Source organism: Melopsittacus undulatus, chromosome 7, assembly GCF_012275295.1.
Source record: "Melopsittacus undulatus isolate bMelUnd1 chromosome 7, bMelUnd1.mat.Z, whole genome shotgun sequence".
NCBI lineage: Eukaryota > Metazoa > Chordata > Aves > Psittaciformes > Psittaculidae > Melopsittacus > Melopsittacus undulatus.
The window spans coordinates 37,024,846-37,046,539 of NC_047533.1; the positions used below are offsets into that span (position 1 = coordinate 37,024,846).

The window sequence follows — 21,694 nt, forward strand, 5'->3', positions numbered from 1 at the left end:
AAGAAATAGAAAGATATAATAGTGAGTATGCCAGGTTGAAAAGGACTGCTTCCCCTTGCTTTCAATACACGACTGAACTTAATGGAGAATTAGAGATTGGTTTTGCAACACAAAATGCTGGAGCTATGTTGCTATCAATTTTGCCAAGATCAAAGCATTTGAAAAACAAAGTATCTATAGATTTCTTCATCATGCACTGTTCTGCCTAAAATGCAAAACACTGGGGTTGAAACTTACTACAGATAGTGAAAATTTTTGTTACTGATTTTTAATAAACTTTGGATTTCACTAGCATTGGAATACCAGGTTTGGTGTTTATTTTTCTCATTTGTTTTAAACAAATAATGAATACAAGGCTCTAAATTGTGTCTGAAGTGGAACTTCTTATAACACTGTGATTTGAGTCAAATTCATAGATTAAAAACTTGGTAAAATTTTCTGCTAAGTACAACATATATTCTTACTTTATTTTAACACTTTGGTCTTTGAATTGAAAATAAAATGCTGCAGAAGGGAAATGGGAGAAATCATGAGAATGGATAAACCAAATCTTTAGAGTAGAACAAAACAGTGCTTTCAGAGTGAAATATCAGATACCAAAAATGGGAAAATACCTTATTAATCCCGTATTTGTAGAATTTTTATAGCTATATTTTTTTCTGTAGATAGCCCATCTTAAGTAACATTTGGCTACATGCTTTGTTAATTTTAGCTATTCTGGTAGCATGTATATGACTGGACAGCAGGATGTCTCTAATGTACAAAGCACCAGCTATTAGTTAAACTACACTCTTGTCAATCTTTTATTGAAGCATCCCAGCAGATCTAATAAAGGTTTGTTTCTTTCTACCAGTACAGGACAATTACAAGTACAGGAGGATAACAGGCTGAAAATTTCCTATAAACAAGTATAAGTAAATATTTTGATAAAGTATAAGTGTGCTGTAAGAGTATTAGCGACATGTTTTCTACTTTTCACAGAATGTCTTGTGGCCTTCTGCCTAATCTTCGGAAACAATAACTGTGACACTGATGTATTCACAGCTATTGTGCCTGTTGTACTAGAAGGAAAAAAAAAAAAAAGAGGATACTTCAGAATAAGACATTCTGTGTAAGACACATTTGGACAAACCAGGGGGTAAATCTGCCTGGGAAAATTAAGTGTCTAGAAAACGAGATTAGCCTTTTCCATTTGATTTTTGTTGAAATCATGTTGAACTGAGATGTTTCAAAGTTGACAGCTCCTACTGAATTCGCTTTTTCTTCATGTTACTGAATTGGAGAGCAGAGGTCACAGGTTCTGCTACCCTTTTATTGTCTTATAGCTCTGTTAAATCAATTCTCATGCAAGAATTCGTGTTGTGTTTATTGAGTAGTTAAGGCTTCACTAAGAGGATTTGACATTATAATAGATTTCCAGTCAAAATTATGGAGAAAGGTTAGATGGGTTCAAATCTCTGTGATTAATAGGATATGTTACTTCAAGCAATTTTTTTTTTTTAAATAAGAATACATAATGAACGTCATAATGTAATTATAGTCTGCAACTTTGTAGGATTACTACCTCAAATAGATGGCTAAAAAGGTAAATAACAACTCTCTCTTGGCTTAATAAAAATCAAGCATAAGCCTCTGTAGTTAATGCAAAAAGAAGGTTATGTGCTACTTTTTATTCACTTATGTAAAGATGAAGGCTACATATATGGCATCATTAAAAAAAAAAAGGGAAAAAAAAAGTACTACCACCACAGCTGTGAAATCTATTGTGTGTCAGACCAGCTAAATTCAGAAGAAATAATTCCACTGAAAAGTCTTATCTGTTCATTATGTTGTAAGACACCATCAATGCTCTAAACAGATTAAAAATACAGGGACTCCAAAGATTAGATCTCTCATGTGGAAGCTGTATCTCAGCTGGTGCTCTCTTTCTACTCTGCTATTAATTCAGTTGACCAGTTTGCATTTATTGCACAAAAAGTTGGAGTGTTTAAGTATAAAACCTCCTCATTCACAGGTCAACATTTACTGTTTGCAATGAGAAGGCGTATAGAGGCATTGGCCAGAATTTTCTAAGCTCAGCCTCAAATGGTGGAGAAAACAAGTGTTGAATTCAAAGAAACTAAACTTAGTAGCTCTTGTACAATCTGATACTTCTGAAAATCAGACTACTTATATAAAATAATTGATATTTAGCTATACATGAAAGAATACCTGGAACACTAATGTCTACTTTCCACTTATTTCATGCTTGTGAGATATACAAAGGAAAAACACCACTGTTTAAATCATAACCATAAATTTGTTTCCAACAGAAGGCAGGGGTCAACTTCTCCTGAGTTTTTCATATCTGGTTTGCTGAAAAAAACATCCCATAATACATGCAGAGTGTAAGAATCTACCAAAGCTCTATGTGAGAAGGGAAGTTCTGTGTGCTTTTCCACTAGTTCATGAAATTCTGAGACTCTTACTGAGAACACCATTCCACAGTAGTCTTCAAAAAGCTTATATGGGTATACACTCAGTCATATACAACTGGACCAGAATCAGTGATGATCAGAGCTATGTTTTTGAATAAAAGGAGTGCCTTTGCTATGAGACAGACATAGAGGAATGCATTTTGTCTCAAGTATCTGTATTTCCAATTTAGAAGACTTTATAATTGTGGGTAGAATGCTTCCTATTTTTCACCTCCTCAAGGAGGCCTGTGGTGATTTCGGGGAGCAAACTATTGCTTCACAACTCCTAGCTGGCTGGTTGGTTGGTTTTGGTTTGTTTTTTCTCTGAGATTTTTTTTTCCTTTTCTCCTTTTTGCTGGGGGCAGAACAGTATTCTAAATCTTGTCTGAAATAGGAAAAAAAATTTTGTTAGATTTTTAACATTTAATATTAGCTGTATTGTTCATCCATGATATTATCTAAGAGGTTTTCTGTAAGATTTTGTTAAATGTATTTTTACCTACAATAAAATCAGACTTGTAAAACACTTCTGCCCACTTTGTTACCTGGCCAGGCTTAAGATATGTTTTGTATACGTTATGTCTTATCAATTCCAGGAATTAACATCCTTTATAAAACAGTAGGTCTATAGAAATTTCTCCCAATTCACAAAATAAATAAATACCTTACATAGGTATTTATATAGGTATTTATTACCATACAGCAAGGCAGTTTACCACATTAGATGAAAATCCTAGTAAAGTTATGACTATTAATAATACATGTTGTAAAGGTTTGTAGTTGTGGTGCAAGAAAAAGGAAAGAAAAATTACATGCTCTTTTGACAAAAAACGTGAACCTATAAATATGGTTTCTTCTTCCTTGATAAAACAGTAACCTTTATTTATTAAGCAGTATCTATTTGTTTTGCTAACCAGAATATTTTGACTGCATTATTCCTGAAATACTAAAGGAGCCATGAGAGAGTCAGCTGCACCTACCTATAATGCATTAATCACATCATCAACATTGTTAGCAATTTTCTCTCACAAAGTAGTCTTTTATAAGAGAGGTTCTTTAACTAGTAATAGCCAAATTGGTTTTTTAGTTTTCAGAGTTTACAGGAATGGCTGCAAAAATCAGGAAAAGAGCAGTAATAATTTTAATGTCTTATTATTGAGCATATTCTGGTTACTAGTAGAGTGTGAATATTGTATGGCTAGAAAAGAAATCATAGAGTTAAACTGGTTCTATAATTCTTTATACCAACTCAAGGCACCACAGTGTATTACAGAGGATGGCAATGGAAAAAGACTATGCACTATATAGTATATTTGACATTCAGTGAAATTTTACTTTCCTGATGTAATTCTTGTTCAGATAAATTTGTTTTAAACTATTTCCTGAATAAGAAATTCTTTCCTGTTAGGGTGGTGAGGTACTGGAATGGGTTGCCCAAGGAGGTTGTGAATACTCCATCCCTGGCAGTGTTCAAGTCCAGGCTGGATGAAGCCTTGGGTGACATTGTTTAGTGTGAGGTGTCCCTGGCCATGGCAGGTGGGTTGGAACTAGATGATCTTAAGGTCTTTTCCAACCCTAACTATTCTATGATTCTATGATTCTATTTCTGTAAATAATACTTTATTCTCAGTCTCTATAGTGACTGATTATGAAAAGTACTCAGAACTTGTTTCTAAGCTTCTCAGACTTAGTAAAAATAGAAGTTACAAGTACAGTTTGTAAGTATTAAAAATGTTTAAAAAATGCAAAACTTTGATTTGCAACTACAAGTTTACCTTCCTGACATTGAGATCTATTGTACCTTTCATTTTTTGTTGAATAAAGAGCAGAAAAGAATGAGTAAGACATAAATCTAAAATAAAAGCACAAAATCAGCAGTCAGACACTCCTTTTATTTTATCAAGTATGCCACTACTACCTTTGCTCTGTTTTGACAGTCCAATTGCCAAGTTGGAGACTAATTTAATGGATTTAATTACTTACCTTGCTTTAATTCCTGGTCTGCTTTCCTCCTGTATTTCTTGGACAGCCCATTATGGCACTGGGGCTCCCCAAGGACAGATTTTCCAATGTGGATTATCAGCATGAGACTTCTGTAATTTTAAGGGTCTCACAGTTACCGTGTAGTCTCTCACTATTACTAACAGAGCGGAAACATATTTGAGTAAATATCCTAAAGTAAGTACCAAATAAATGGAGAATGAGTTGCCCTTCAGAAGGGGTCTATCAATTGACTGTAATGGACAACCAGACACTTTCCTTTAGAACAGAACTGTAATTCTGGGATGACAAAAGGGAGACAAGGTCATCTTCTGTTTGTTTTACTCTTTTTGGGTGCAGTTAGTTCTACTGAATGTCTGCCCACTCAACTGCTGTTGAAAACAATTGTAATTCTCCTTTTGGATTTCACATTCTTTGGTCCCATGTGAATTGGTGAATGCTCACATGATGTGAGAACAATATCAAGGCAACAGTGAGCTTGAGGCACTCTGGCATTTGCATGAAATTTGGGACTTCAGTGTATTGTGATGGCTGGAACAAATACAGTTCAAGTTATGAAGTGAAGAAAATGTCAAGCAGAAATTTTTTTAATCCTTGCATGGTAAAAATCAGTAGAAATAGCCTATAAATTTCTATTTTTAAGAAACTATCTCTGTTAAAGAAAGGAAGTAGTTAAATGTGCTTTGAAATGTCAAACGGACAGCTCTGTTTTGTTAAAATCAAATGGTTTGGCTTTGCATCTTAGGAGGGGGGAAAAAAAGAGTTTACTTATAAGGTCAAGTGTTCAAGCCAACCTGAAAGAATGAGTAGTGTTATAATTACTCCCACTGCTGTGCAAACATGAAGCTGACTGATGAAATGAGCCTTCTTAATTATGAAGTTTGATATTGTATATTTACAGTAAGCTTTTGAAAACTCACTGAGTTTAGACCCAGCTCTTTTTGACCTAGACTGAGAGTAGACTGAACTCAAGAAGTTGGTATATTCCTACTGGCAGTCAGCATTATTATTTAACAAGGCATCTGCTACACTATTTAACTAAACAATAGGTCTCACAATAAATAATCAGAAAAAACTTTGAAGCTACTGTACTGAAACTTCTAGACTTTGAAGTTCTGTTTGGAAAAAAGGGAATACAGTTTTCCTCTGTAGTTTTAAAACTCAAATGATTTTTCAAGACCCCCAATGAATATTAACATCTTTGCTATTAATATCACTACATACATATATCCCCATCTCAGTGAAATAGTATTTATCTTTTTTTGATAGATCATTGACACAATTGGAGAAGAGCAAGAAAATGAAAACTCTCTTGCAAAATCAGATTTTATAAGTGATTTCAGAAGCCTATTAAAATTTAAAAGGATATTACTACAATTAATAATTGTTCCTAATTCCCTCTGCATGCTTTGAAGATTTCAGTGCAAAACTGTGGGCTAGAAACATTATCTTATCAGGTGAATGTAATGTAATGTTCATGTCACAACTATGTGGAAACACATTCCTTTGGACTATTTTAATTTTACCAGCTAGAATACTAGACCTCCAGAGATCCTGCAGTAAACATCCATTTTCATTACAAGAGATTAGAGATTACTAAGAGTAACCCAAGAGCAAAATGTGTGATGTGCAGCTGTCTATCTGCAATCCCTTGTAAGCATAAGACATCATCATGTTTTTAAAGCATCATCTCTCTTGTGGCTGTCTTTGTAGCATGCAGCAGCAGCATCATGTAGTTTGAGCACAGTGAGTTTCACCAGATTCTCCAACAGTATGACCTCCTCTGTACCTCTGCAGGTGGGGCAGCACAGAACCCAGCACCAGTGTGTTCCTTGTCACTCAGTCCTTCTGCAGTACAGGGGCTGCTCCTGGCTGGTCCTATCTTAAATGACCAGAAAAAGAAGATGGAAGTATGACTAGGTCTTTCTCTATCCTTTTCAGGTGAAAGAGCTGTGAGTGGTCATATGGGGACTAAACTGCTAGGGTTACTAGGGAGGAAAAAGAAAATCTGGCTCCAACAAACATTAATGACAAAGCTGGGGTTTTGACCACTCATAAAGTAGAAAAGATAAGCAAAGGTGACTTCTGTGCATCTCTGAAAATTATTTTAATGTTATAATCCATATTTTGAAACTACCTCTTTTTTTAATATATAAAATGTTTGCAAATTTTAGCTTTTTTATTTTAAATGCTTGTTTCTCTACCTCTTCATTCTCTGTCTGGATCAGCTGGCTACCCTGGGAAGATGCCATCACTACAGGGAGTCTTACTAAGAAGCTGGGGTTGGTTTTAGTTTTGAATACACTCAGGCTTATATTCATTATCAATAGAAAAGATTAGGTTGAGTTCCACAGCTGGAACCTGCTACTGAAAATGGTCTGTTGCTCTACTCTTTGCACTTAAGAGTTTTTCGCTGGGACAGATTAGTTGAAGTGTCCCTGTGGAGTATAGCTGTAGGTTTGTGATGGGATAGGAATTTTAAAAATAGCCTAGGCCCAGCATGCTACCCGCTTATTAGATCAGTAGTAGCTGCTTAAATTCAAGTTACAAAGAGATAAGCAACCAGAAAGACGACAAATGGGCTGTGCTGTACTGAAGGCTGCTTTGCTGAATGATGATCTGGTTCCATGTTGCAAATACCAGCTGCCTAGTCTAGCCTGGAGTGTTGAAAGTCAAGAGACTGGCTAAAGGAGGTAAATTAACATTAACAGGCTGTGCTGAAAGGAAGAAGCAGTCAAGAGCTGGTCTAAGAATGTCTCTTATTACATAAATTCATTAATGATAAAGGGGGAAATTAGCATGACTTTCACTGTACCACAGGGAACTAGGATCTGTGTCACCCAGTGTTGAGTGCTTAGGAAAATGAAATTTCCTGGCTAGATACTGAGGGAAGGAATTGCTTGTGGGCTCTGGGGCAATCTGCATATCAATGCACCTTTTTGTTCTTTAATTCGTTGTCATTGGTCATTGCCCTCCCCCCCTTTTTCTTTTATCTGTTTGGTTTTTTTAGGCATTGAATTTTGAATTCTTACAGATGGTGGGCCCTCAGCCTTCTAGCTTTGTGCCCAGGATGTATCTTCAGGCCTGAGAGCAACAATAACACTCTAGATTCTGCACAAAACATACAAATATTGAAGGGAACACGTTATGGTCTTTATTAAGCAATTGTTTAGTAGAAAACAATAATCTTCTTAGTAACCAAGTTAAGCATGGTGCCAATTAAAACTATTAGCAATTATAACTTCCTGACCAAAAATTGGTATGTTGGTTTTTTGTTTTGCTATGTTTTACCATTTGGTTTAAAAAAAAAATTAAAAATCTGCTGCTTTGGCATATGTATCCAGAAAGCGGATACATGAAGTTTTTTCTAAGGTGGAATGATTTAATCTAATTTAAATGGTGATAGCAATAACACTCTTTATTAATTTCATTGTAGATTATAAAGAATATTTTACAGATTGGATTTCCTGTGTACTTTCTTCCAACCCTATCTGTTGGACTGGCTTCTGGTGCAATAATGATGTGTAAAAAACAAAGTATTGTTGTTATGACTAAGTGTATGTGGTCTGAACACAAGACTAAAAGACAAGAACACATTTACTTTGTGGTTTGGACCTGAATCAATGAGAAATTGATTCACTTTCCCTTAAAATATATGAAATGTCCTATTGGCTCCAACAAACCATCTGTCTAGACTGTCTATCTAGTTTTCTGTTTCCAGCAGTTGCAATTGAACATGCTATTTAGGGAAGAGTACACAAGACTGTCTGCTTCTGCAGTCCATTTCTTTCACACTTTTTGCAGCATCTGCATGCATTGAATTAGGCATACAAAGTTTGTACTCCTCTGCTCCTACTTTTTTTTTTTCTTTCCTGATCCTCTTTAATTTGTCTGATCCATTTTTAAACCTCACAGTTTTCTGCTTCCAACTTCTCATAACAGCAAATTCCATAAGTTCACTACCTGGTGTATCAAGAAAAGAATAAAACAACCAAAACCCAGCCTAGGCCACAAACCTCTCCTTTCCATAATTTTTAGATTAATCTCCACCTGTTTTGAACTATGTGAAAAATAAAGATGGGCCTAAGCAAGAACCTCAGATCTGAATGTCCCCACATTTTGGCAATTTTGGTTTCTGAATCAGCAAGATGGGCTGCAGCAAACCCTGCAGTCTGAACCAGCACCTCAGGAGGAAAGTTTCAACCTTCAGCCAAACCTTGCAACAGGTCACTAACAATTCTGACAAGGAATCAAAGGCAGCATAGGTTGAATACACCTTTACTTTGTTGTTTACAGATGAGATCGAGCTAGCAAGGACAGCAGAGACAGGTAGGCTTAAAATTTGAAGTTATTTTAATAAAATCAAGAATTTACTAGAAAAAAAGGAGGCAGTGGACACCGTTCTTCTGGGAAATGTGTTTAACTTATGATGGAAGAGTCAGATCAACATCTGCAGGAAAGGGAACAGCTGGCTGGATAAAAAGTCCTCAAAAAACACCCGAGTTACAGCTGATTGCAAGCTGAATGTGACTGCCTAAAAGGCAAGTATTGTATGGGAAGGTACACACGGAAGAGTGGGTTGGGGTGTTTTGTTCTGCTCCATTTCATTCTGTACAACACAGGTCAGTTTTGAAGTACTCTTTTTTTTCCTTTTTTTGTCAGTTTTGGCCATCACTTTTCAAAGCACTCCTGAATCAAAGAAAGTTCATTCAAATAATAGTTTTAAGGTACATTGATAGTTTTAAGGTACATACCATGATAGAGGTTTGTGTTTGTATGTTTTGTTAAATCTGAATTTGTTTATATAGTGACATCGCTTCAGTTACACACAGTTTAGATGTGCACAGCTTTCAGTTAAGAGGCAGCATAAATTTACAATCATTGTTTATAGTCAGACGTTATAACAATGAACGTCACTAAGTGGAGAAATTAATTAATTTACAGGATGTTAAATCAATATTCTCTTGTTTGAGACTCTGCATCACAAGATGGAAGACAAACTATAGTAGAGAGTCTAATGTAAGACAGCTGAATATGTGCCAGGGCTTTCTCCATTCTAAATTTAGGGCAGCTTTAAAGATCTGTAATTTGCTTTGGGTAATTCAAACACTTTTCTTGAGATACTGCCTTGTCTTGTCCTTTTTTGAATCATGTTAACCCCTTATTCTAGCAAGGGTTTTACACTTTTGCACTCATCCAGTCTGTAGCCTAGAAAAATTCTAATGTTGGATGCCAGTAGTCTTGATTTTAAGTTTGGAAAGAAAAGCCCTGAGAACAAAGAAACCCCAATAATCCTGTAATTCCCAAATATCAAACAATGTTAAAGGCTGAAGACTAAGGATTCTTGTTAATTTTCAAGAGGGAAGAACTTTTATACCAAATAGAAAAGAATTTTCTAGGTAATAAAGTGCAGGTTGCTAGGTCAAGCATTGCAGAAAATGTTTTTGCAGCAGTGATGTCTGTCTCATTGCATTAAAGTTATTCATCCTAACAACATTTTTAGAGAAGATAAATGGATAAATCTAAATTTAAGGAGTCCTAGCTGGAGATCTGGTGCAGAGCAGTTTCCCATGGGTTAAGTTTTATGGTGAGGACGTCTGATCAAAGTCAAGGAAAATATTTTAGTTACTTTTGATGAACTTCAAGCCACAATGCTGATTCTTTTCTAGGATCTTATAAGGAAATACTATGTGAGGGCCCATTAAAAAAAAAAAAAGGTATGTTTTTAAATCTGCTTGTGAGGAATGAGGAAGGCCATTATGCACATAATCAGTAAACCTGTGGTACTCCTAAATGTTCCCACTAAATCATATATGTTTTGTATAAAGAAAGGGGTTTGAGAAGTGGACTACAGCCTGAAATCCACTGCACCATCTTTTTTTTCTCAGTAGCTAAGTCTTCTCTTCCATAGAACTGGTTACGCCAAGTACATAAGCAATATGATACGAAATGTGTAATAAAACTTGGGATTGAAAGACTCAGTTGGCAGAAGATGTTTTAGTGAACAGCTGTTCTAGTAGTTTGGCAGTGAATCTGAAATGTCTTCTCAGTTTCTTTTCCCTATACAGCCTATATCAGGCTCTTTACACTATTTACATAAGACTTTGATATCTCAAACACTGATCAATATCCTGATTTTTTTTCCCATGCTTTTAAGCATGAGAGGAAATATAGGGAAGTCCTATCTGTAGAGGAACTAAGGACTGAAGCTTACTATACTGCCTTCATCTTTTGGAATGACTCCAGAATGGCACATCCATAGTCTTTTGAGTTGCTGCACTTAGGGAACAATGTTTTCTACCTTTCACATTTACATTAAATATAAATTCAATTGAAACTCACCAGTAAGCCTATGTGTGCTGAAACATGGCTTGTTTACAATTAGCAAACCATGCTGATTCTAACTCTTGCCTACATATGTCTATATATGCCTCTACATGTCTGTTTAAGAGGAGAGTGCAAAGGAGATTGGTTTGAATCAAACACAAAAAAATATAAGGAGAATGTAAATAACATTTTGTGGAAAGAAAACATTTAGTATTATCACTTAATTGTACCATCAGCAAGTAGATCAAATTACAGTAGCATCCTACTGACTTTTCTTGCTGCTACTGACACTTTCTATTCCCCAGTCTCAGTTCACTTTTCTTATACTGATTCCTCTCTGACTTTTTGTACTGCTGATGAATGGAGATAGGAAACAGGTATTGAAACCCATCCACATTTCAGAATGGATACAGAGAATTTATCAGAAAGGAATATACCCGGTATGTCTCAACTTAGAAGAGGAATATGCTTGACAGATGTACATTACACCAACTTGAACAACAGAATGGGCTCTGGATTTTTTTAAATGCAATTTTAAAACAACATCAAGAGAATTTATTTGAAGGCATTTTACATCTGATTATAAAAAGCTTCCTTTGTTTCTCAATAGTAGCTGTCACTGCCATTGAAACATAACAGAGTAAGACCTACACCTGTATTTCTACACTATAAGGGATATCTCTTGTGTCTTTTGTGCTTATAAGGTCAATTCACTTGCAGTGTACTGACTGCCACTTAGAACTTTAATTCTGTAGACAGATTTCTGATTATTTTTAAAACAAGAGGAGAAATATTAATTATTAGGAGGTGAGAAAAGGAGAAAATATTTTAAATCAGTAAGCCTTTAAATAAGCCATCTTTACAGGATGGAAAGAAATACAGCCTGAATTGAGGAAAACCTTAGTGTCCCAGAGCCATTGGAATACTTGTTTGTAAACAGAAGATATAAAGTATCATAGATTTAAAGCATTTTATTTTAAAAACCTTATGATTAGACTGTGAATTGAGGTGCTATGACTGTGATTACTAGCTTTCAGTTATAACACTTTAAACTTGCTATACAGAGCAGTTGGTGGAAATGCTCTCTTGTATAAAGGCTTTTGATCCTGTGATGGATGTTCTATGAATTGGGGGAGGAAAGGGACAGAATGCAAGTGCTGTGGAACTGGGGAAATAAATAATGAAGCCAGCTGATTATCATGGCACAGCAGGAGTTGTATGTTCCATCCTGGTTTGTGATTTAGTTATGGGACACTCTTTGCATGGCACTCAGTTATTGAAATATTATCTGTGCATGGTTTGTCAGGCAGATTTTATTAATCTGCTGCAAAAGTATTTGCTTTTTACAGTCTGTGATGTACCTGAGAGGTTTTAACGTGTTTAAACTCAGTAATGCTGTATTTCTATTTAAATGGGTTTTGCATCCTGGCCTGTGCTCTCTTTAGGCTTTAATCCTGTGCTTTGATCCACAGCACTGTAAGGGTCCACTGAAGAACAATAGGCTTCTTAATTTATGTACACTATCATATCTTCATAGCTTGTCTACTTAACTTCTACCACTGTCTTTGCTTCATGGCTTTACTATGTTGTGCAAGATGTTAAAAACTGTTAGTGCTTTAATTACTTTCTAGTAACTATAAAAACTTAAAATGCATCTCTACTAAAACTTCAGATTTCATTCTGATTACAAATGTGGTGAATACTTCCTAGCATCGAAATAATGTATTGTAGCAGCAAGGTGAAATACCATCTTGGAAACGGTAAGAAATAAATAAAAAAGAACAGGAGGTACCCAGAGGCCTGCTAGAGACACCTTTATGCATAACCCCCAGAATGTTGTTCCCTGAGCAGGGGAATTCACAAAGAATAAGAGCAGTGTACCATGAGGAGATTGCCAGCATCCAGCCAAGGCAGTCAGGGGTCTGCTCTCACAGTTTGTTCCCACACAATCTCAGTACCAGAAGATACATAAAAGTGATGCAGAACAATTTGAAAAGCTTTCCAAATATTTACCCAAGATTCAAAAATCCTGTTCACATTGAGCAATAATAGTAGTACAGGGAATATAACATTTTCCTTTTGCATGGCTGAGATTTGAGCAGGCTACAGTGGGACACTTTGTCAGCAATGTTCAATCCCTTTTGGGTTTACGGCTTGACTTTTCTTTTTTTTCTGTTAATCACAGTGTAACTGGAGCACAGTGTCTACTCTCTGTTTTATTTAGGGCTCTGAATGGGGTGTAACTTCTGTTCAAAGATAGCTCTGAGATGGCATTGATAGAAGTTTATAAAGAAATATGTTACTCTTGAGTTACTCGTTTCCAGGATGGCAAAATCTTTTTCTCTCTAGCCGAAACTCCCTCAAGTGAAGGGGAGTACTGCTCAACAAGTACCTGACTAGGATTAACTGAGGTTTTCTTGCGTGCTTTTTCTGTGTGCATTTTACCCAACTGCATCTGCCAGAATGAAACAAGCAGGCACTTTGCTTTCTCCTCGGGGCTGGGACCTACAGCGGGATGCATCTTCGCAGGGCCAAGGCTCGGGGCGTGACCAGCCCGACTCTGAGGAGCCGCCTGCGCCCGGGCAGTGCGGGGAGTTTAGGGCCTGTCCGCCTCCCTTTCCCGCCACAGCCCTGACGCGACGACGCGCTCCGGGCGGCGTTTTGCTCGCGGTGAGGGGCATCCACTCCCCGGGGCGCCAGCACAGCGCCGGCGGCAGGCGGCAGCAGCAGCAGGAGGAAGAGGAGGAGGAGTTGGATTAAGGCCGCCGCCGGCCCCCTCCCGCCGCGCAGAGGAGCAGGCAGAGGGCGCTTTCGCCATGCGTGGCCCCCGCCGCAGGCGCGCAGCCCCAGGCGCCGCGCACCCCCCGGGCGCGCTGCCGCTGACAGCCGTCCGGACAGACCTCCGCGAAGGGCGGAGCGGAGCCTTTCGGAGACCCTCGGCCCGGCCCAGAGAGAGGGGAACTCCCTGGGTGCGACTGGCTGTTCGGTCCCGCGCTGCCCCTCGGTCGTGCTCTGTCTCTCTCTCCTTTCCCTCCCTCCTCCTCCTCCCCTCTGCTCTTTCCACCTCCTCTGCTCCTGAGTGAGCGCAGCCTCGGATGTCCGGTTTCCTGGTGGGTTTTTACCTGGCAAACTCCGGATAACTTTGGTGAGAATTTGCAAAGCTGCTGAGAAAGTTCGGAACTCCACTGCAGGCGTCTAGGAGCTGCTGCTACCGCATCTTCTCCATCCCACGGATTTTACTGCCTTGGATTTTGCGAGGGGAGGGAGGGAGGGACGGAGGGAGAGGAAGAGAAGGAGTCTCATAATTTCGCCTGCATTCCTCCAAGTGCTCCGCAGCCCCGCTCCTCGCCCGCCCTGCCATCTTTGCACAATGCACTTGCTGGAGGTTCTCTCACTGGGCTGCTGCCTCGCTGCCGGCGCCGTGCTGCTGGGGCCGCGGCAACCCGCCGCTGCCGCCGCCTACGAGTCCGGCCACGGATACTACGAGGAGGAGCCCGACGCCGGAGAGCCGAAGGTAAGCCTGTGCCCCTGCGACAGATGCTTTCGGGGCATGTGCCTTCGGGTCCGTTTGCACGGACGGCGTGCAAAGCCCACTGAAGAAAATATTTGGGAGAAGCCTTTTTGAGGGTTCTTTAGAAGTGAGGGAAGGATTTGTTTAAGGAGAAAATAAACTACATTATCAAGATTTTCAGGATTGCTGGAAGGAAAGCTGCCTGGGGAACAGCTGCATTCACAAACGCAAAGCACCTGATGGGTAGAGGCAGCCCGTAGGCTCCGCTCCTGCAGCCGTGCGGAGCTCCCTGAGGGGAGCGGGCTGTGGCGGAACCCGGGCAGGACAGTGGCCCGCCGGTTGCAGCTGGTCCCAGCAGCCGGGCCGCGGGTGCACCCGGGACTGCCGCGGCACGGGCGAGGCTCTGGGCTCCCGCTGTGGGGTCCTGCTGCGGGCTTGGCCGGGCAGAGCCGGGAAGAGCGGGCGGGAGGACTGAGAAACGCTCCAAGCAGTAGCTGTGCACGGGACGAAGCGGCGAGGGAGGCGTGGAGGGACGGTGACCAGAACAGCCGCGACTTTCTATTTGTTGAAAAGCCTCTTGAAGTTACTGACACTTTGGATGAGTTGCTGCTGTGTGACAGAGGTGACGGGAGGTATAAGGTGACGCTCGAGTATGAAGATTCTCGTTTTGCCCAGGCTCAGGGGAAGTCTGGGTTTAAATTCTCAGATTTCAGACACAAATACTTAAAATCCTGTGTTAGTTTTTGTTTGCATAGGAAGTTTCGTAATGTAGCAGTCAAGTACCTTTGGTACTTGTGGTTGCAGTTCCCGGTATGCTGATGCATAAAAATGATGCATGGTATGCCGTTGTATAAGCATGTGGCATTACTAGGAAGATCTTTGATGTCTGAACTTTTATCAGCGCTTGCCTTCATCTCGTTGATTTGAGGATTTCTGACATAGTTACTGAAAGTGATCATGACCCAGCTCATTCATTATTCTTTTTAGTATGGGGCAGGGAGGGAAGTGTGTGAATTAAAAGTTAAGGTGATATTCTGATTTCCCCCCCACCATTCCCCTGTGCTGTTTGTTTTACTGAATAGAAATTGTACTGTACCTATGCAGGAAGCCAAGTTTTGATTGTGTACATTGCCTGTACCTATTTCAGGTATTCAAACTGTTGCAGACCTCATGTTGCTCATGGAGTTCCTGCTTTTCAAACAATATTCTGCGTGGAAAAAGTTACTGAGTATAGTGTAATGTCTCTTAAAATATTTTAATTACAGCTGAATGCTTACCATTGCAGTATTCTGAATGCTAATATACTATCAGTAATCATGTTGCTTACATCTTTATCAAGTACTTAAAAATAGGAACACAAAATCAATTCATCTGGTTGCTCTTACCACTTAGACTACTTCAAACAAATGCAGAACTTAGTGAAGGGTAAAAATACCTCAACTCTTTCCAGTCCATGACTGCAAGTCAGTTATTTACTGGGTGAGACAGGTGTTTGAGTTGAAAAGCCTCAGAATAGCTTATGTTTAAAAGGTAGAAAGAATCGTAGCTGCAGTGTGGTGCATATTTTGTACATCTGAACTGCTGAGGTGGAACAGCTGATACTGAAGATACTTTCCTTAGGGATGATGTATGTTCCCCTGCATGTGTTGTGACAGTCACTCTGTTTCTTGAAGAAACCTCAAGGTTTTGAGGAATTGCCACTGTAGTGTGTTGTGTGGAAGTGCAAATGCTCCCTGGAAAAAGGGAAGAAAGGAAGAAAAGGAAGAAAGGTCAAGAGACTGGGAAGTGAGTGGGATAGCATGTGTTAAGCGACTATGTTAACAGAAAAATGTTTTTGTGTCTGACTACTGATGAGTAGTAGAAAGAGGGGGGGGGGGGGGAATGACTCTGGACCCAACCAGACTTAGTCATGTTGGAAGCCTTCAGTTAGAAGTTTGTTGCTTTTGCTGGAACTGAGTGAGTACTGCACATTATTTGTTCCTGTGATGAGAGAATGCTGAGATAAATGCCTGAAGTAATTTTGAAAGGATTAAATAAGTAAACTGTAAGTAATTGTTTAAAGGAAAATATGATTATATCATCATGCATTTGAACTTTATTAACTTAAGTGTGAAATGTGTAGTCACTTGAGTTTGTGTTCATAGATGTTACGCTTCCTCTATTGCTTTCCATCCATATGGCATACTGCTGCATATTAAACTGATGCTTAAGTGCCGGTCATACAGACTTTTGGGTCAACTTTTTACACATTGTATTTCCCTTTGCTCCTATTTTAAGAACTTCAGCTTTAGAAACATTTTTAAAAGTTAATGGAATTGAGGGTCCTCCAGCATAGGAGTAAAAGCTGAGCAGAAAGTAAGGGTATTGTGTTTTTATGCAGGTAAATGTTATGCATTAATCTTATCTTAGATATTTGCAGCAACCGGGAAGCATTACAGATAAAAATAGTAACTGTCCCTCATATACACCTCTTGCAAGGGCGTATTCTGCAACAAGTGGGCACTGGTAAGCCTGTGCAACACTGTCTCCCCCTTATTTTTTTTTTCCAGCCTAGGGGTAAAGTTCATTATTTAACACGCTTATGGGGTCCAGACTAATACTTTTCAGCTGAACTGTCCGCTCACTGGGATGGGAATGAATCCTACCCACAAATCACCTCCTTGGGATTTCCTGCAGCACGGAGGATTGCCCCCATGAGCTGAACCCCCTCCTTTGCAGACACTCCCCAGCAAGGCAGGAGACAGGGTGGCCCTGCTCCCTCTGTCCCTCTGGGTGGCCTGCTGCAGAAGACAACCTGGTACTTCAAGTGTCTTTCTGTCTCAGTTGGGACCAGGGAAATCAGCCCTCTTGTCCTCAGTGTTCCTGCAGTTTGGATGGGACCCTCTGCCCAGCATGGATGCTCCAAGTGGCTGCAGCAAGGAGGGGGTGAATGGCAGTATGACACCAGTGACTTGTAGCTTTAGGTTCTTGTACTGTCTGTGAATGTTGTAATAACTCTTATAATGTGTTTAGTTCCTGGCTGTTGTTCTTTAGGTAGTTTTGAATTGGGAATGTGTGGTGAGTATACACTATCTACATGGGAGGGCTAAGTATTTAAAATAAATTATTTATTTGTTTGCTCAAAGTTCAAAACAAACTGGAGGGACTACATAGGCATTCTGGCCAAGAATTAAACTTCCTGGGTTATTGAAATGAAGGTGTGACAATACCTAGACTGCATAATGGTAATAGGGTAACAGGAGCAGGAGTAGTTTATTACGGTAACAATGATGGTTAACAGTGGTTTGGTAACAATAACTGGACAGAAGCCACACAGCTGGGAGGGTTTGCCCTAGTAGCTCCACCTTCATATTGTTGCATAGTCAGACCTCTAGGATTATGTGACTATAAAAAAGCAGTATTAGTCAATTGTCACACATCGTTTTAAGAGGTTTGAAACTATATTTATGCTAGATTAGTAGTTTTGTATTAGGATGGAAATAAGAAATGAAAATTAATTTGCCTGTTCTAAAGGGCATCCCTGAAAGTGGCACTCAGGCTGTTTTACGCAAAGTACAGAACAGTCTGCTGCGATTCCATGATTTTCTTTTTGCAGTGAAAATGGGTGCACTTGAGCTCCATTTGTCTTGGATGCTACCTCAGCTGAGAGCTACCTTTTTATTATTAATATTTTAAAGTTACTTTATAGCTGACCTAAACATAAAATGCTGCTTGTTGATGGCTAATGGAATTTAAATGTTGGTAGTGTGGGAGTGTGAGGAAAAGCGGTGTCAGTTTTGGGGTCCTTTCTGTCACTGCTGTAATCTCAAACCCATCAGTTCAGTGGCCATCTCTTAAGTTTATGAAGTGTGCCTTACTCTGTGTTATAATGTTTCATGTGCTGGTGAGAGATTAGTCTACATTTTCTGCTCTGAAAACATAATGTAAGCCTCACTCACAGTATTCAAGCAGTGCTAAATTGAGAGGGTAGGGAGAACGTTATTTTTCCTGTTGTTGCTGTTTTGTCTGCTACAGCTTTCCTTTTCATGTGTGTATAGCCACTTTCTTTTTCAGGCACACATGCACACACAGAGAGATGCTGTCTTTTTTTAGAAGCATAATTTGTATCACTTACAATGGGATGAACAAAAGTAGCATAATAGGATCTATTATGAAGATTAAGCAATACTTCTGCAAACATAATTTATTAAACCTTGGCCTAGCCTTTGTGTGCTAGTATTGTACTTGGCTTGCCCTAAGAACTCATGGCACTTTCTAGTTCTTGGTGTAGTTAGGCACATTCCTGGGCATCTTGTGTAAGCATGCTTGTGTGCCTGTGAAGGACTTGATGGGATTGCTGCTGACAAGCAACTGCACTTCTGAAGGTTCTAAAAAAGCTGTGGGTATCACTTTAACTAACTGCTGTTTGGAGGCATTCAGAAATGTCCCATCAAAAATATTATTTTTAGATACAGCATGTGTTTAAACTCTTGCATGTTCTTCAAGAGTGTGTCGCAGCTTATTTTAGTAAAAACAAACCAGGACTTGTTTTTTTAGCTGTTGAAGCTGAGGATGATGGCAGTAATCCTCTCCATTGATATGCTGCATCCACGATAGTAAGCCTGTCTAGAACCTTGGTTTCAGCTGCTGCTTTTTTAAATGTGGTCAATGATTCATTAAAGCAAAATGCTGGGGACAAAGGGAATCCAACTGAAGTCAGACTGGTATCCTATCAAGTTTAATATCCTGTTTAATGCAAAAAAAACATGGTACAGCTGTCTGTAGAATGAATTATAAGAAATTCCAAGCCAGATTGTTGTTTGGAAGTTGTAGGCTCTTTTGAAGTCCAAGTTGCTTCTTAACAGTTTTGTTTGGCAGGGTATTGAATTTTGTTTAGTGAGTAGGATAGGTATGAACGTTTTCATTATCTATTATAAGCATTCAGTAACTTATTTTCCTAATTCTGCCTTGCTTCTAACCTGAGTAATATGTAGTACCAGGTTCCTCTCCATGTATGTGTATCTGCTTCAAAGACACTGATGGCTGCATAAATTAGAACAGAATTTTAATTTAAAACATTGATAGCTTAGGCACACGATGGGAATTTCTTTGTTGAATTACTATTGTATGTGAACTTGTCAGCTTCTTTTTCTTGTTTTGTGTTTGTCTGTCACTAGTTTTTTTCTGATGACTTAGCGTTATGTGTTACTGTATTTTCCCCCCCTTCTATTGCATTTGAGACTTTAGTTAGGAAATAGCTAAACTGTAGGTTATTTATTCCTCTACTCTCACATTGTTATAACTGTAAATCAACCCCTGTAGCTGTGTAGTAATTTTTTCTTTTGATGTTTACTGGCTTGTCTAAGATGGCTATAACTCCTTACAATTATTTAGAGACTGCAGTTGCCAGTGGAGTGAACAAGTGTTTTTGTAAGATGTTTTTGGTCCTACATAGAAGTAGTCGGGGAATAGTATTCTTTGGTGGAGGAGGAGAAAACACAGGAAAAATACCTTCTGATAACTAAAGGAAAAAGGAAAATACCCCAGACAAGTAGTAGTTAGTATATTTTGGCTACATTATAGTCTTTGCTTGGAGGATACCATGAAAGTAGGTTTCACTGGAAGTCAAAGAACGCTTTAGGGTTTTGTTCCTCTAAAGGGATTGTTTTTTATTTGGTATACTGCTAAGGATAAAACCTCTGCTTGTTTGCAGGCTCACCATTACTCAAACAGTGGTCCTACTATTTCTTCTTAGAAATGATGCAGAAAAGGAAAATTATGTAAATTCAGTTGTTTCAGTTACGTGTATTTGTAACTGGCCACAGATACACAGAAACATATTTTGCCTGTGCATGTAATAGTACCAAGACCCTTGATGGTGACTGTCTTTTTTTTATAGAATTGCTGCTTATGGTTATATTAGCAGTGTAATTAATTGTCTAAGGAAACCAGAAATAAACTTGTGAGGTGGTGCCTTGTTGACGTTTGTCACTTGCCTAGGGACAGATGTTTCCAAATTAAAATGGAGCCCATGACTTCCTCTTCACCCCAACCACTCCCAGCAAATCTTGCATAACAGGACTGCAGTGGTACAAATGTGGCAATTTACTTCCTTTCATTATATTCATGTGTGTCAAGGTACTCATGTTAAAATTCAAAAAATCCTTACATCGACGAGATATTCAAATCTTATTTTCTTTATATAATTAATATTTAAATATTCTAGGATTTGGAGTAAGCGAGACAGTCCTGTTAATAATCAGCTGGCTTGCACTGTTGAATCACAGTAGGTAGATTCAGTAAACATAAAGTGTTTTTTCTAGAAGTGAAGATAGAGATGGATAATTGTTTTGTCCTTCTAGTTGGGTGTGTTTCTGGCTGGCTAAAGAAGAGTAAAATGGTGGTTCATTTGAAAATACTAAGAACCCTGTTGTGCAGGCCACAGGGCGCAGCTTTCAGGAGAACATTAACTATTGCTAAATAGCCCTCTGACATGACTGAATATGGTAGGTATTGGCCTGTCTCCTCTGCAATTTCATGCCCTTTCATAGAAGCTTCATCTGAACTACCAGACAGCAGAAGGCAAGAGGTTAGGCTCAAATCAAGTTCTCTGAGGGCCTCCTGGCTCACTTGCTGGGGTGTTAGTGATGCTGAGTTTGTGCCTTATACCTTGTGTTCCCAGGTGCACCATGAGACATGAGAGCATATTGGTTTTGAACACACTGTTTGGAAAGGTCTGGTCTCCTCTGTGTCTCAGCAGAGCCCAGCAGCTGGGCTTTTACCTGCTAGGAATGCAGTGTTCATAGTATTGGACACATGAGATTGTCCAGACTGCCCTTAGGAGGCAATTCACTGTGTCTGAAGAGGGAGGTTGTTTCAACTCTCTGGACTCAGACTGAGATTGGGCTGCCTTAGAATGGTGAAACTGGCTGATGAAAGGTTCTCTCTGCAGTTGCAGTTTCCTCCAAGACAGTAGTGCTCAAGTGTGAGTAAAGGTACCCATACAGCTAAAAGGTGTGGGAAGTGATTTGTGGGGAAAAAAAAAAGCTTTTCTTTTTCTTACCTGAGAAGAGCTGCCTATTTCTCTCTGATCATCAACTGTGAAAATGAGGAGGATCTTTAAGATTAATGAGAACCCTACTTCTTTTTTTTTTTTTTCCTCCAGGCAGCTGGACCAACAGATGATCAAATCACTAAAAACTAACGAAAGGAGTAAAGAGCTTTAGAGGACTTCTGAATACTTTCCATTCTGAAATATCTGTGGACAGGTTGATAAGGCAGTAAAGATACACTGAATCGTGGTCTTGAAACAGGAAGTAGGGGAAGGAGCAGTGGAGGGTTTTCAGAGGCAGGACCATGCTTCAAAGGAAGGGGGAAATAGGCTGTTCTGTTGCATCAGGTGGAACTAAAGAATTAGGCA

General features: G+C 39.2%; 1 protein-coding gene across 1 annotated transcript in view; it reads left to right on the top strand.

Moving 5' to 3' along the window:
* The first annotated feature begins 13,600 nt into the window (after positions 1–13,600).
* Positions 13,601–21,694, top strand: part of VEGFC (vascular endothelial growth factor C) — a 71,308-nt gene continuing 63,214 nt past the window's right edge. The window contains 4 exon segments of the mRNA XM_034064823.1: positions 13,601–13,892; positions 13,895–13,966; positions 13,969–14,062; positions 14,064–14,298. Of these exon segments, the coding sequence (XP_033920714.1) occupies positions 13,601–13,892; positions 13,895–13,966; positions 13,969–14,062; positions 14,064–14,298 (693 nt within the window).